The sequence below is a fragment of the Chiloscyllium plagiosum genome, unplaced genomic scaffold (genome assembly GCF_037043375.1).
Source record: "Chiloscyllium plagiosum isolate Xiang-an unplaced genomic scaffold, Cpla_swu_hap1 HiC_scaffold_6, whole genome shotgun sequence".
In the NCBI taxonomy this organism is placed as follows: Eukaryota; Metazoa; Chordata; class Chondrichthyes; order Orectolobiformes; family Hemiscylliidae; genus Chiloscyllium; species Chiloscyllium plagiosum.
In genome coordinates this window covers 93,569,242-93,586,463 of record NW_028270144.1, presented here as the reverse complement: position 1 = coordinate 93,586,463, position 17,222 = coordinate 93,569,242, and the positions used below count along the sequence as shown (strand labels likewise).

General features: G+C 41.5%; 1 protein-coding gene across 3 annotated transcripts in view; it reads right to left on the bottom strand.

Annotated features, from left to right (window-relative positions):
- wdr95 (WD40 repeat domain 95) overlaps nucleotides 1–17,222 on the bottom strand; it is a 131,549-nt gene that overhangs the window by 50,697 nt on the left and 63,630 nt on the right. For all 3 annotated transcript variants that reach the window (XM_087988209.1, XM_087988211.1, XM_087988210.1), the window contains 4 exons: nucleotides 16,964–17,009; nucleotides 12,347–12,393; nucleotides 8,299–8,416; nucleotides 6,344–6,413 (listed from right to left, as the gene is read on the bottom strand). In XM_087988209.1, the coding sequence (XP_087844335.1) occupies nucleotides 6,344–6,413; nucleotides 8,299–8,416; nucleotides 12,347–12,393; nucleotides 16,964–17,009 (281 nt within the window). The remainder of the gene's footprint in view (nucleotides 1–6,343; nucleotides 6,414–8,298; nucleotides 8,417–12,346; nucleotides 12,394–16,963; nucleotides 17,010–17,222) is intronic.

Below are 17,222 nucleotides of genomic sequence, written 5' to 3'. Positions count from 1 at the left end.
TCAATTCCTCTACCAATAAAAGCCAGTACGCCATATGCCTTCTTCACCGCACTATTTACCTGGGTGGCAACTTTCAAAGATCTGTGTACATGGACACCAAGATCCCTCTGCTCATCCACACTACCAAGTATCCGACCATTAGCCCAGTACCCCATCTTTTTGTTACTCTTACCAAAGTGAATCACCTCACACTTAGCTACATTGAACTCCATTTGCCACTTTTCTGCCCAGTTCTGCAGCTTATCTATATCCCGCTGTAACCTGCCACATCCTTCCTCACTGTCTACAACTCCTCCGACTTTCGTATCATCCGCAAACTTGCTCACCCAACCTTCTAACCCCTCCTCCAGGTCATTTATAAAAATGACAAACAGCAATGGTCCCAAAACAGATCCTTGTGGAACACCGCTAGTGACGGCACTCCAAGATGAACCTTTGCCATCAACTACTACCCTCTGTCTTCTTCCAGCCAGCCAACTCCTAATCCAAACCTCCAACTCACCCTCAATGCCATACCTCCGTATTTTTTGCAGTGGTCTACCATGGGGAACCTTATCAAATGCCTTACTAAAATCCATATACACCACATCTACCGCTTTCCCCTCGTCCACCTCCTTAGTCACCTTCTCAAAGAATTCAATAAGGTTTGTGAGGCACGACCTGCCCTTCACAAAACCATGCTGACTATCCTTGATCACATTATTCCTATCCAGATGTGCATAAATCCTATCCCTTACAATTCTCTCTAAGATTTTGCCCACAACAGAAGTGAGACTCACCGGCCTATAGTTACTAGGGTTATCCCTACTTCCCTTCTTGAACAAGGGAACCACATTTGCTAGCCTCCAATCTTCTGGCACTACTCCTGTAGACAACGAGAACATAAAAATCAAGGCCAATGGCTCTGCAATCTCCTCCCTTGCTTCCCAGAGAATCCTAGGATAAATGCCATCAGGCCCAGGGGACTTATCTATTTTCACCCTTTCCAGAATTTCCAACGCCTCTTCTCTACATACCTCAAAGCCACCCATTCTACTTAATTGTGACTCAGTATTCACATTGACAACAATGTCCTGTTCCTGATTGAATACTGACGAAAAGTATTCATTCAGTGTCTCCCAAATCTCTTCAGCCTCCACATGCAACTTCCCACTACTATCCTTGACTGGACCTATTCCTAACCTAGTCATTCTTTTATTCCTGACATACCTATAGAAAGCCTTAGGGTTTTCCCTAATCCTACCAACTAAGGACCTTTCATGTCCCCTCCTTGCTGCTCTTAGCTCTCTCTTCAGGTCCTTCCTGGCTACCTTATAACTCTCAATCGCCCCAATTGAACCTTCACGCCTCATCTTTACATAGGCCGCCCTCTTCCATTTAACAAGGGATTCCAATTCCTTATTAAACCACGGCTCCCTCACACGACCCTTTCCTCCCTGCCTGACGGGTACATACTTATCAAGGACACTCAATAGTTGCTCCTTGAACAAGCTCCACATATCAATTACGCCCTTGCCTTGAAGCTTACTTTTCCAAGCCACACATCCTAAGTCATGCCTCACCGCATCATAATTTCCCTGCCCCCAGCTATAACTCTTGCCCTGTAGTGCACACTTATCCCTCTCCATCACTACAGTAAAAGTCACCGAATTGTGGTCACTGTCCCCAAAGTGCTCACCTACCTCTAATTCTAACACCTGGCCTGGTTCGTTACCCAGAACCAAATCCAGTATGGCCTCACCTCTTGTTGGCCTATCTACATATTGTGTCAGGAAACCCTCCTGCACACATTGGACAAACACTGACCCATCTAACGAACTTGAGCTATAGCTTTCCCAATCAATATCAGGAAAGTTAAAGTCCCCCATAACAACCACCCTATTACTTTCACTCTTCTCTTGAATCATCCTCGCAATCCTTTCTTCTACGATTCTAGGACTATTAGGAGGCCTGTAAAAAACTCCTAACAGGGTGAGCTCACCGTTCCTATTCCTAACCTCAGCCCAAACTACCTCAGATGGCGAGTCTTCATCCATCGTCCTTTCCACAGCTGTAATACTATCTTTGACAAGCAATGCCACACCTCCCCCTCTTTTACCCCCACCTCTGACCCTACTAAAACATTTAAACCCTGGGACCTGCAACAGCCAATCCTGTCCCTGTTCTACCCATGTCTCCGTAATAGCCACAATATCGAAGTCCCAGGTACCAACCCACGCTGCAAGTTCACCTACCTTATTTCGTATACTTCTTGCATTGAAGTATACACACTTCAAGCCACTTTCCTGTTTACAGGCACCCTCCTTTGAAATTGATGCCATGTTCCTAACCTCCCTACACTCCAGGTCCTGCATCCTAAAGCTACAGTCTGGGTTCCCATGCCCCTGCAGAGTTAGTTTAAACCCCCCCCCCCAAGAGCACTAGCAAACCTCCCACCAAGGATACTGGTGCCCCTCAGGTTCAGGTGCAGACCATCCTGTTTAAAGAGGTCCCACCTTCCCCAGAAAGAACCCCAGTTATCCAAATACCGGAATCCCTCCCTCCTGCACCATCCCTGTAGCCACGCATTTAACTGTTCTCTCTCCCTATTCCTCGACTCTCTATCACGTGGCACGGGTAACAAACCAGAGACAACAACTCTGTTTGTTCTAACTTTGAGCTTCCAACCTAGCTCCCTGAAAGCCTGCCTAACATCCTCAGCGCTCCTCCTACCTATGTCATTGGTGCCAATGTGGACCACGACTTCGGGCTGCTCCCCCTCCCCCTTAAGGACCCAGAAAACACGATCAGAGACATCACGTACCCTTGCACCTGGGAGGCAACATACCAAACGTGAGTCTCTCTCGTTCCCACAAAACCGCCTATCTGTGCCCCGAACTATCGAGTCCCCAATTACTATTGCTCTGCTCTTCTCCACCTTTCCCTTCTGAGTAACGGGGACAGGCTCCGTGCCAGAGGCCTGAGCCCCGTTACTTACCCCTGGTAAGTCGTCCCCCCCACAAGTATCCAAAACGGTATACTTGTTTTTGAGGGGAACGGCCGCAGGGGGTCCCTGCACTGGCTGCTTCCTCCCAGTCCCCCTCACTGTCACCCATCTATCTGCCATCTTTGGAGTTACTACTTCCCTAAAGCTCTGATCTATGACCCCCTCTGCCTCCCGAATGATCCTAAGTTCATCTAACTCCAGCTCCAGTTCCCTAACACGGTCTTGGAGGAGCTGGAGATGGGTGCACTTCCTGCAAGGGTAATCAGCAGGGACATCCATGGCATCCCTCACCTCAAACATGTTGCAAGAGGAACATTGCACTGCCTTCACTGCCATCCCTCTGAAAGTAACCTTTTTTAAAAAAAACTGGGTCTAAAGAATACAACAAGCAAAATGCAGCACTTACCTACTTCCCAAACTTGACAAGGTTCCTCATGGTTTGCAAGGTTATATCACATGGAATACAGGGAGAACTAGCTATTTGGATACAGAACTGGGTCAAAGGCAGAAGTCAGAGGGTGGTGGTGGAGAATTGCGTTTTGGACTGGAAACTGGTGACCAGCGGTGTGCCACAAGGATCTGTGCTGGATCCACTGATTTCATTATTTATATAAGTGATGTGGATGTGAACATAGGAGGTATGGTTAATAATTTTGCAGATGACACCAAAATTGAAGGTGTAGTGGACTGTGAAGAAGGCTACCTCAGAGTACAAAGGAATCTTGATCAGATGGGCCAATGGGCTGAGGCGAGGCAGATGGAGTTTAATTTAGATAAATGGGAGGAGCTGCATTTTGGAAAAGCAAATCAGGGCATGACTTACACACTTAATGGTAAGGTCCTGGGAGTGTTGCTGAACAAAAAGACCTTAGATACAGATTCACAGTTCCTTGAAATTGGAGTTAGAGATAGATAGGATAGTGAAGGCATTTGATATACTTGCCTCTATTGGTCAGTGCATTGAGTACAGGAGTTGGTATATCATTTTCTGGCTGTACAGGAGACTGGTTAGGCCACTTTTGGAATACGACATGCAATTCTGGACTCCCTCCTATCGATAGGGTGTTGTGAAATGTGAAAAGGTTCAGAAAAGATCGACAAGGATGTTGCAAGGGTTGGAGTGTTTGAGCTACAGGGAGAAGCTGGATACACTGGGGCTATTTTCCCTGGAGTGTGGCTGAGGGGTGACCTTATAGAGGTTTATAAAATTATGAGGGACGTGGATAGGATAAATAGACAAGGTCTTTTCCCCGGCGTTGGGGAGTCCAAAATTAGAGGGCATAGGTTTAAGGTGAGAGGGAAAAATTTAAAAGGGACCTAAGGGGCAACTTTTTCACACAGAGAGTGGGTATGTGTATGGAATGACCTGCCAGAGGATGTGGTGGAGACTGGTACAATTGCAACATTTAAAAGTCATCTGGATGGGTATATAAATAGGAAGGGTTTAGAGGGATATGGGCCGGGTGCTGGCAGATGGGACTAGATTAACTTAGGATATCTGATCTGCATGGATGAGTTGGACTGAAGGGTCTGTGTCCATGCTGTACATCTCTATGACTCCACTCCAGAGATGTGCCATGACATGTCCGACCAAGTTTCTCCTACTTACCTTGTATTGGCACCAGTGCCCAGCAATCAAAACTCTTTTCCCAACACCAATCTTTGAGTCATACATTTATCTCACTCTCTGCTTTATTTTACATCTATTTGTTCATGGCTCAGGTGATATTCCAGAGATTACTTCTTTCGAGTTTCTTCATTTTCAGTCTGCCCCAAGGTGCTTATCTCCTGGTTTACCTATGTCACTGGACCTACATGGACCACCACTACAGAATCTTTCTTCTCCCGTTGCAAGATTTCTCCAGCTCAGAGCTGATGTCTCAAAGCCAGGAGCTGGGCAGCCAACTTGGACTCTTGCTGCTGATTGCAAAAATCCCTGAATATCCCTGAATATGCTGCTCTCTGCTACCATTACCTTCCTTTTAACGATTCCTACTGGAATGCCTTCCTGTTCCTGGTGCCATTGTCAGTTCAGTTATCCACTCTGCACTCACTGTTCTATCCATACAGGCTTGAAGAATCCTGAATCAATAGAGGACTGTAAAAGCTAAGGCTCCCCACCTCTTCAGTCCCCATACTCATCTCACTCATAGGCACACCCTCCTGTCTCTTACCACTGACTAAATCAGAAGATCCTATCCTAAGAGGTGTGATCAATTTCTGGAATAAAGGGTCCAGGTAACTTTCCCTTTCCTTTTGCTTCGCAGTGTGAGATCCAGCCTCTAGCTCTCAAACAGGCAACATTTCTTGTAGATATATTTGTCCTGGATCACACTGGTACCCAGTAGCTCCCATATCCTACAGTCACCTGCCTTGCCATCTTTATTGTATCTTCATTCATTTGTATTTATGACTAATTTTTTTTTTCATAATCTCCACTACTCCCAATAAGCTCTGTAACTGCTAGGAACCTGAAGTACTAATGAAAGTTAACAATCACTAGAAAATGTGAGCTCAAAGAGGCAAAAAAAACCCAGAATTTACATGCTACATTCTCATGCTTAATCACTGGGCCCTTCAAAGTTGGGAGGGCTGGGTGGGGGGTGGCGATGCAGAATGGAGACAGGGCACACTATGATCCATTAATTAAGATTCTTGAAAGCAATAGAGAACAACACCAATGACCAGGCCTGCCTACCCCACTGCCAGTCTCATATTATGGGTGGAGGAAAGGAGGCTGGCATTGGTGGGCAGTATTTTCTTTCTGTCTCCATCATAAGCGATAATCCCGTGATTTCCATTGAAGCACTAGCACATTTAATAACAACCCTTGCTCAATACACATCAAAACAATCCAATCTAAAAATCTACCCTGCAGCCCTATAGTTCTATAAGATACAGTCTAATGTAACAGTTGTTTGAACAGCTCTTTATCAAGAGCTTTTTGATAATCAAAGTTAAAAATCACACAACACCAGGTTATAGTCCAAGTGGTTTAATTGGAAGCACTAGCTTTCAAAGCGCTGCTCTTTCATCAGATGGTTGTATGATGAAGGAGCAGCGCTCCGAAAGCAAGTACTTCCAATTAAGCCTGTTGGACTATAACCTTGTGTTGTGTGATTTTTAACTTTGCATATCCCAGTCCAACACTGGCATCTCCAAATCATTTTGGTAACCAGGTTAGCCACCAAGGTATTTGCATTCTGAACAGTGGCCAAAGTTTAATGTTTCGTGGAACTGGAGACCGATGTTGCACTTATTATTCTTACTAAGATGCTTCCTAGTGAGGTTCATTCAGTCAATGAAGGTTTAAAATAGGCCTCTTTAGAAATACCTGGTATTGAAAGGTTCATTTACCTATAACCAATGCTGTAGCTTCATGATTTGAGGAAGATATAATTGACCCGATTGCATCATAATACTTCATCTGAAAGAAAAAAAGTGAACAGTGCAACAAAGTTATGCTTTCAACTTTTGCCAATGGGGAAAGGGGATAGGGGACATTTCACACAAAAGGAAGACCTAAACTCAATATGACCATTTGAATTCTGTGCTGATTTCAAACAGACCACTTTTTAACTTGAAGGCAGTGAGGGAGGCACGAATGGATTGAATAGATGTAAATGCTTTTGAAGACTGGATAAGATCTGGATAACCGATTTGATCTGACTTTTGAAAAAAGGTCTCACCCTTTAGGCATGAAAAAGCAGCTCCGTCCATCAACCAGAAACAAAGTCTCTGATAGACAGTTTTGATTGCCAGAAAAAATGTAGCATCTTGTCAAACAGTTTCAATAGAGTATGTTTAGTTAACAATTAATGGATTACCTGTGCTTGATGTAGGGACTGAGTAGATGTTTCTTTGTTTTTATGATAGATTAATCACTTGAGATTTAAAAGCTTTGAATGGGTTTTATGAATGGGCTATCAAGTGTGTACTTCACAGTGCTCTATTGGATCGTCCAAATAAAAGCAAGATATTTTGGATGATATATTAGATTGCTAGAAGGTTTTTCTCATCTCTACTTAGTTCCTGAGATCTCAGGCTCAATAGACTTTAGAGGGGTGAAGGGGAATCTGATTGAAACTTACAAAATACTGAGAGACCTGTGTGCAGTGGATACGGAGAAGATGTTTCCACTAGTAGGAGAGACTAGGAAACCAAGGGCACAGTCACAGAGTGAAATGATAATCCTTTAGAACTGAGATGGAAGAGGAGTTTCTTCAGCCAGAGGGTAGTTAATCTGTGGAACTCATTCCTGCAGAAGGCTGTGGAGGTCAAGTCATTGAGTGTATTTAAGACAGAGATAGACTCTTCATTAGCAAGGGAATCAATGGTTATGGGAGGAGGCAGAAGAATGGGGTTGAGAAACATATCAGCTCTGATTGAATTGTGGACCAGACTCGATGGGCCGATTAGTCTAATTCTGCACATGTATTATGGTCTTTGCCACTTATCTGACATTAATGAGGTATCACAGAAGATAAAAGGATCCATAAGGAGGTCAGTGGGGCATGAGCAAGTTTAAGATGGCATGGAGGGTGTAAAGAATCATAGGGGGGCAGGATTTGGGACATGAGTCAAGAACTTTGAGCTGCCCAGGTGGTCAAACTCCCATAATGTCCTCAATGGAATGCACCTGATTTAGGAGCCAATAATAATCTAAGTTGAGATTGAGTTTGGTCTAAGTGGCCCATAATTCTGCCAAGCAATAGACAACATCAACTTCTTACCTCAAGACCTCTTCAGAGATTAAAGGCTTTAAACATTTTTTAAATCATTTTTTTACCTGCATTGAGGCAGGTAAACTGTAGTGATTTGCTTTAATGATTTCCTTACAGATTCTAGCTAAGTAGGTGACTGAACAGTCGGATATAGCGCTTAGGACTTGGGCTATGGTGGTGGAAGGATGCAGATCAATCATGAAAGCATGGATAGGTCCCTCAGTGGAGCTGTGAGCTAATCAGAAGAGACCCTATGAGCTTCAGGGAATCTGCCAGCTTCCACCAAGTGATGCCCCCATTTGTTCTTGATAGAATTACAATGGCGGTGGGATGAGGTCCTCAAATAGCCAAACATTAACCACTTAATAAAATTAAATTAGCTTCCAGGCACGTAGGCTGTCCTCGCCACTGGCTTAATCAAAGAGAGACAGAGTTGGGAAATTAACATGCACTCCATTCAACATTTTCACTCTGGTTTGTGCAGCGTTCACTCCTCCCAGCACCCATTTACCACCCCGACTATGATTATATTCTGTTTGTAGTATCAGTATAGATATCAGCTATACCTCTGACTAATTTGAGAGTTACCTGTGTTACCCAGTCTTCATGTACCTTCCATCGAATGCAAGTGACGTTTGGTGACAGGGAAGAGTTTTCAATGCTGATAGTGGGAAAATTATCCACCTTGGGCCACTTCTTCCATGTTCTGCATTGAACAAAAAGACAACTAAATTAAAAATGTACTGCCAAAAATACTATCACTGAAAGAAATTAGAAGAAACAGACCTCATGAGTATTCTTGTTCCTGTTGTGCTCTCAAGTCTTTTCCATCACCTTTTTCAGTTGCTACAGACTTGAAATTGCTGCCAACTAACATAATTTCTGCACATCAAGCTTAACAATATGACCCAGTGCTTGAATATCAGGTAACAATAGACAAAGAGGGCAGAAAAAGAATATTCAGGTCTAGGCACAGAGATGGCCATCAGCTTTACAGCTAACTACCTTTAACATAATTCCAGTTATCTCAAATCTGCCAAATCTTTTGGTTTCTCTTCATTTTCCTTGCAAATTAACTGCTCAAGTTTACAACCACATAATGGTTGTTCAGTTTTGTTCTTCTGTTATAATTGACAGAAAATACTTTTTTCTAGTATTGTTCAGCTTTACTTCTGCGTCTTGTGGTCTTAAATATGTGAAATTTCCAGAGGGTAAATATTGAATAGTAGTTTTGAATTTTTTTTACAAAATTAGCATTTTTTAATCTCAAAATCCACTGCTTTTAGGAAATAGTTTTAAATGAATTGTCTGGAAATAAATCTGCTCTAACTGACCAGTTCCCACTAATTTCAGATCAGCTCTGTAACGTTGTTTGCCGTTAAACGTACAAGTAAATTAAATAACCTTTTTCAAAAGACTAAGTGCGGTCTGTTCAGCTTTATGAAGTTCTTAAAGGCTAACCCCAATAACCTTGAAAGGATAAAAAGGACTGCCCATGAATATTTATTATATCTTTAACATTTATTCTTGGCCAATTGTCATTAACATGTTATTTACAAGGCAGCATCAGCTCAGAAGCAATCATGTCCTGCACAGCAGTCATTAGCTCTAGCTGGACTTATCCTTGCATCCCTAAATCCTAGTTATAATTTAAATTAAAGCAGCTCTCTTTAAAGGTATTGTTTTAACACTTCCATTTATTGTTTTTGGTGAGTATTGAGTTCACAGATAGAGAAGACTCCCAAAATTCCAGGTTAGTGGACTCCTGGGGGTCTTCATAGATACATACAAAATACTCAATAACTAAGTATAGTAAGGAATTAGAAAGGGAGCAAGAAAATAATAAATGTCTGTTTGGGAATAGGAATGAATACCAAGCATGTGTTGGAGGACTATTAAATATGGCAGTGTTTCATGACTGGAAGGAGGAAGGGGAGACCAGTTGGATATAACTAAACAGTTGAATGAGTGAATATTAGAGGTTGTTTTGACATTTATGATTATGGAACGTTTAGCCAGAATTTTCCTTCCAACATGAGATGAATATTACATGGTTAATGGAAATCATGGAGTCAATGAATAAAATGTTCTTTGTTCCATCCCATGTTGTGCTAGAACTCTAACACTGCATTCTTGAGGCACTGACAGGAAGTGCAGATTGTTCGATATAGTTCCTGAAAACTTTGGTTGCAGAATAAAGTCAAGACATACGGTAAAAGCACGAACACATGTCAAGTAACTGGAAAGTTGTGAAAAACAATATCAGTACATAGCTGGAACAGCACCTTACATTGGTATTATAAGACAAAATACAATTGTCTCAATCTTTTCAGACAAATAAAAAGCCAAGGATTAATGTGATCAACATTATAACATTCTCATCAATGTTAAACCAACCACCAACAGGTAGTGAATGTAATATCTTGATGCTGACTGACTTGTTCTGTTACGGAATCCAACTATTTTGAAATATTTCGGAAAACACATCTCGGTTCTTACAATATCAATGATTGGAAATGTAAGAAATGAGCAACTGCATCATTTTTTTGTTTTTTCATTTCTTAGGTTCACATGGCAGAGATAATTTGTTGGTTCATGAGGACTAAGAACTGATGAATAACACTTTCGTTCCCTTTGTAAAACCAATAGATTTCTGCTCAGCTCCAACTAAATCTTGGCATGACAGTCACAGATGTGGTCAGCTTCCAAAATTCAAAGACTCTGCAGATTGGAAGGTCACAAATGTAACTGCACTATTCAGAGATGGAGAAAAAAATATACAGACCAGCCAGCCTAACATCAGTAAAGGAGAAAATGCTAACATCTAGTATAAATGACATGATAACAAACCACTTAACAAGAGTGAGTGGGTAAAGTTAAAGCACATGAGATGGAGGTAATGTTTGGCTTGGATTGAGAATTTGTTGACATATTGAAACCAGAGTGGGAATAAATGGGTCTTTTTCAAAGTGGCAGGCAGTAACTATTGGGGTAGCACAAGGATCACTGTTCAGGCCCCAGCTATTCACAACACACGCATAAAATGACCTGGATGAGGGAACCAAATGTGTAAATGCAACATTTCCAAGTTTGCTGATGACAAAACTGGGCAGGATTGAGAGTTGTGAGGAGGGTGCAAGGAGACTTGGACAAATTGAATGAGTGGGCCATCACATGGCCACTGTAATACAATGGGGCTAAATGTGATGTTATGCACTTTGGTTTGAAAAACTGAAAGCCAGAGTATTATTTAAAATGGCAAAGATTGATAAGCATGGATGTACCAAGGATGTACATAATCAATGAAAGTATAAAGGCAGATGCAGCAAGCAATTAGGAAGGCGAATGGTGTATTGGCATTCATTGCAGAAGGGTTTGAGTTCAGAAGTGAAGATGTCTTCCTGTAGCTAATTCAGGGCCTTGGTGAGACTTCATGTGGAGTACTGCATGGAGTGTTGGTCTCCCTCCCTCCCTGAGAATGGATTTATTTGCCAAACGATGGTGCAGTGGAGGTTCATTAGGTTGATATCAGGGACATGAAGATGTCCTATGAGGAGAAACTGGATCGACTGGGCATGTATTCACAAATGTTTAGAAGGGTGACAGGGAATCTGATTGAAATGTGTAACATTCTAACAGGACTGGGCAGACTTGATGCAGGGAGAATGTTTTCCGTTGCTGGGAGTCTAAAGCCAGGAGATGCAGTCTCATGATAAATGATAGGCCATTTAGGACTGAGATAAGAAAAATTTCTTCATTCAAAAGGTGATGAAATCGTGGAATTCTCTACCACAGAAAGCAGTGGCAGTTAAATCACTGAACATGGTCAAGAAAGAGGTTGATATATTTTTACATATTAAAGGCTTCATGGAGGATGGGAAGAAAGCTGGAATATGGTACTGAGATAAAGCATTAGCTAAGATGCGGCTCAAAGGAATGAATGGCTTACTCCCAATTTATAAGTCAACGTGGTGCAATGCCCTAGAACCAGTGGTGACCCATGTTCTCATTCTCACAGCTTCATAAAATATATCAAACCAATACCTGACTGGTGTGAATAAATTCCCTAATCCCAGAAAATTCTGTTGATCACCAAATTACTAATGATTTTTGTTAAATCGATCTTTTTTCTAGGAAAACACGTACAGGTTCCTCTCTTTATACATCAAGGGCATTGCAGAGCATTTGATGAAGAGAACATTAAAGTTGATTTGCCCTCTTACTATGTTCATACACATGGCCTTACTAGCAATGGTCACTGGATAGCCAGCAGAATAAAGAATAACTGTTGATTTTTTTTCTCTCATGTTGCACAGTTAAGTGTTACACCTCTATCAATGCCTCAAAAGTGGTGGGTGTATTCATCAACTAATAAATTTCATTTCTGAAATCTTCCTGACCATGTGACAGAACTGTAACAAAGGAATTACATCTGTGATAAATTTGTTACAACTTAATTTATTCTCAACGGTTTCATGATTTTTAAGTCCAGCGACTTGGAATGACCACTCATATGAATTAAAATTCAAATAATGTGCACAATACAAAAAGCACTTTATTTTGGCATCACTGCCATTTCAGAGAAGCGATCAGAAAATTTCCATTTTAATACAGGAACTTAGCATATTACACGAACCTCAATGTCTCTCCTACTGATGTTAGGAGCAAAATATTTACACAGCCCTGCAATGAGAAGAATTTTTAAATTTACAACAACAGAAATGTTAAGATTAAAAGTTTTCAACAACGGGAACTAAAGTTTTAGTTGCAATGTGCAGAAACAATATGAGTGCATTTAAAATTAATGTTCACAACTGTGTAACACTTGGTAGTCAAAGTAATGCTCCTACACGACTGGAATCATGACATATTTGTTTCACTGCGGATGTGATGATGTATATAACATCTGTTTGGGTATGGCATGGTTGCGACTTCGTTTTGTTGAAGATACAAAGTGACATGGATAGAATCATGACATATTGTGCCAGTTAGTACTACTACCTCTTATTACTACCCAGTGCCTGCTACTGGTAAGGCCTTGTATATGAACATAGTAAAAGGGCAAATCAACTTCAATGTTGTTTTCATCAAATGCTCTGCAATGCCCTTGATATATAAAGAGGGGAGCGAGTGACCTGGAAGTGTCTTCCAGAAGAAAGAAGATCGGTTTAACAAAAATCATTAGTAATTCAGCATCTTAGGTTTGGCAGAGTAAGACTGAAATTCCAATTTAACTGAGTTTTCTACTAATTTTATGCTGAAGCTTAAGGCAGTCAATCAAAGGATATCCTGAGGAATTTTTAGTTGATGATCTCAATAGTCAACAAAATTATTTTTATGGTATAGAAGCTAGGTATGTGCAATTTTTCCAAAAGTGTATGATTTTGCACAGATATATAGGAAGCTTTTTCAATTGTATTACAATATTAAGCTTCAGGGCATGAAAAATTTATTCATTAATTTATTCAATGAATGAGAGGATGATGACTGCAGAAAAGATAATAAATTTTTAAAGCTACTGCATTGTGACTATTGCTTAACATGATCTTTATTTGCCAGTTCAACTGCAACAAAGCTTTCTGTTATCTCATGCTCCTCTATCCTCCTCACAGGATATTAATTCTACAAGGAATGAATTCAAGATCAACACAGCCCTCTGACATCCTAAATTACTAATCTGGCTACATTAAAATATTGATGAAATGCCTCAAAAACAAAAAAAATCAAGGTAATTCAGCAAGCTGGAATTATACTGGGCATTTTGATACAAACCCTACGGGTCACAAAGATAGCAGTTACAAGGTTTTATAGAGAAGTTGGGAATAAGTTGTACATCTGATGCATTATCTTCTAGGAATGCAGCCCCTTTCTAAAGCTTGTGGACATTGATGGCTGTAACATAGAAATTCCATAACCAACACAATAGGTTCACAGATAGAGGCTGGAGTCTCATCCATTTTGCTTCTAATTCACTAGCATTTGTAGAACATGCTCATTCCGAACTAAACTCTATTTCTTTAGCTTTCTGCCACTGTTGCTCATAAATTTGATAAATGCAACCAGACTGTGCTGACTTCACTTTGCACAGAAAATGTCTGGGCGGCTTCAGTTTAAAATCGTGGCAGAGGTAGGAGCACCAACTGGCACAATATGTCATAATTCCATCCATGTTACTTTGTATCTTAAACAAAAGGAAGTCGCAACCATGCCACACAGAAACAGATACTATATACATCATCACACCATAACATACGCAGTGAAACAAATATAACCAATTGTCAAATCAACATCCTTGCTGCCTCAGGATGGTACCACATTGCATAGATTTAAGTGAATGCACAAATGTGTTCCGAGTTCAACTAATACTCTGAGACCATGCCGACATGCAAGGGTTCTTTGATTTTTGAACACCATGGACAGGCTAGCATGGTGTTGCCAAATAGTTGCTTAACCAACTTATTCGTACAAATGCCCATATTATTATTACATCACAAGTCAATAAATATCATTCCTTTAATTTGAAAGAATTCTATTTAGAAGTGTGAATATAGATGTTAATCTCCATCCCTTATGTTATTCATGATCAAAATATGATGAGGAGGTGCTGCTGTCGGACTGCTGTGGACAAAGTTAAAAATCACACAACACGAGGTTATAATCCAACATGTTTATTTGGGAGCACTAGCTTTTGGAGCGCTGCTCCTTCATCAGGCAGCCTTGGATCAGGATCATAAGACACAGAATTTATTGCAAAAGATTACAGTGTCATGCAAGTGGGAAACATGGTGGCTCAGTGGTTAGTACTGCTGCCTCACAGCATCAGGGACCCAGGTTTGATTCCCGCTTCGGGCGACTGTCTGTGTGGAGTTTTCACATTCTCCCTGTGTCTGCATGTGTTTCCTCTCGCTGCTCCGGTTTCCTCCCACAATTCAAAGATGTGCAGGTCGGGTGAATTGGCCATGCTAAATTGCCCACTGTGTTAGGTGCATTAGTCAGGGGTAAATATGGGGAATGGGTCTGGGTGGGTTACTCTTCGGAGGGTTATTGTGGACTGTTGGGCCAAAGGGCCTGTTTCTGTACTGTAAGGAATCTAAACTGAAACGATATGTTGAACAAACTTAGATTGCTGTTAAGTCTTTCACTTTTAGAATAGATTACAGGTTTCAGTTCATTAATATGTAAATCCCAGAACTTCTTTCCAGTCACATTCTCGAGCTAATTTAAGATTATATTAAAAAAGTGACATCTCAGCTCAGACCATTTATTAAAGGTGTGAGGTTAGAGTCTGTCTGTATCCCAGTCTTGAGCCATACTGGTTCTATTTCCAAAGTAGAAATTTATAAAATGTTACATGGATTGACTGCCTGCAGATTGTGCACTTTTTGAGCAAAATAGAATGTATCTGCAAATATAATTCTGGAAATGCAAATTCACCCGAGATTTATGCGTGTGTGCATGCATGTGAGGGAGAGAGAGAGAGAGAGAGAGAGAGAGAGAGAGAGTGAGTGTGTGTGTGTGTGTGTGTGTGCAAATGAGGGTGAGTGCATGCGAGAGTGTGTGCATGCTTGGTACAGAATGTGCATGAGTGTGACAGAGTATAAGCCTGTGAGAGGGTGCATGCCTGGGTGAGAGTGTGGAGGTTGTATGTGTGTGTGTCTGACAGACAGCATGTGTATGTGCGAGTGTGTGCGTATGTAAGATTTTAGGTGTGCGTGTGCTTGTGTATGTGTCTCTGCATTGTTCAGTGGGGTCACCTGTAGTGTGACATGAACCCAAGGTCCCGGTTGAGGTCATCCTCATGGGTACTGAATTTGGCTATCAGCCTCTGCTTGGCCACTCTGCATTGTTGCATATCCCGAAGTCCGCCTTGGAGGATGGTCACTTGAAGATCCGAGGCTGAATGTGCCTGACCGCTGAAATGTTCCCCGACTGGGAGGAACATCCCAGTCTGGCGATTGTTGCGCGGTGTCCATTCATCTGTTGTTGTAGCATCTGCTTGGTCTCGATGATGTACCATGCCTCAGGACATCCTTGCCTGCCACATTGGCCAGGTCACATGAGTACCTGCCACGTGCATAGTGGGTGGTGTCCCCACGTGTAACGGTGGCATCCATGTTAACACTCTGACACGACTTGCAATGGTTGCCATGAGAGGGTTGTCCAATGTTGTGGTTGATGTCGTCCTGAAGGCTGGGCAGTTTGCCGTGAACAATTGTCTGTTTAAGGTTTGGTGGTTGTTTAAACGTGAAAAGTGGAGGCGTAGGGAAGGGCTTGGCGAGGTGCTCGTCTTCATCGATAATATACTGCAGGCTGCGAAGAAGATGGCATAGTTTCTCCATTTCCAGGAAGTACTGGACAATGATGGGTACCTTATCAGTTGCATCCGTGCCGGTCTCCTGAGGAGGTCATTACGGTTTCTCGCTGTGGTATGTCTGAACTGACGATCGATGAGTCGAGCATCGTACCCTGTTCTTATGAAGGCGCTCTTCTGTACCTTCAGGTGTCTGTCATGTTCCTCCTCATCTGAACAGATCTCGTGTATGCATAGGGCTTGTCGATAAGGAATGGTGCGCGTGCGTGCGTACACACACACACACACTCTCTCTCTCTCTCGCTTTCTCTCTCTCTCTCTCACATGCATACACACACGCATAAGACTATGGGGTGAACTTGCATTTGCAGAATTATATTTGCAGATTCATTCTACTTTGTTCAAAAAAGCAGTCATTGTAGGCAGTCCATCCATGTAATATTTTATAAATTCCTACTGTGGAAACAGAACCAGTCTGGCTCAAGATTGGAATACAGACAGACTCTAACCTCACACTTTTAATGCATTGTCTGAACTGAGATGTCACCATTTTTAAAAAAATAAAACCTTATGTTATCTCGACAATTCTGTATCTTATGATCCTGCTCCACAGCTACCTATGAAGAAGCAGTGCTCTGAAAGCTAATACTTCCAAATAAACCTATTGAACTATAACCTGGTGTTGTTAAAAATCACACTATGAACAAATTAGGAAACATATTTGCATTTTATCACTTAAATAAACCAGAGGCAAGTTTGTGACACATAGCACTGCCACAATCAGTATTGCAAGGATACAGTACTAACTTATGACAATAATCTGTGTCAACAAAGGTATTAGCAAGGCTTTACTTGCACTGAAGGACTGATGGTGCATTAAGGATTACCTGCAGTGTACAATTATATTATGAATGCAGTATCATTCTCTCAGAATGATCTCACCTGATCATCTCCATATAGAATCATACAGTCATCTTCACCTGTGGAGCTGGAGAATACAGGAAGTTAAATTTATGCTTTTACTTGATAGATTGTCATCACCCTTCATAGATAATTTGACCATGTTGTAACAAAAGAGACCTTTATATCCTGTTCCGGTTCAATAACACTGCCAGTAATCCTAAGGACATCTACAGCATTCCATTATTTTTAAATGAAAATGTCATGGAATATTCTCATTTTAATGTTATAAGTTCTCTAA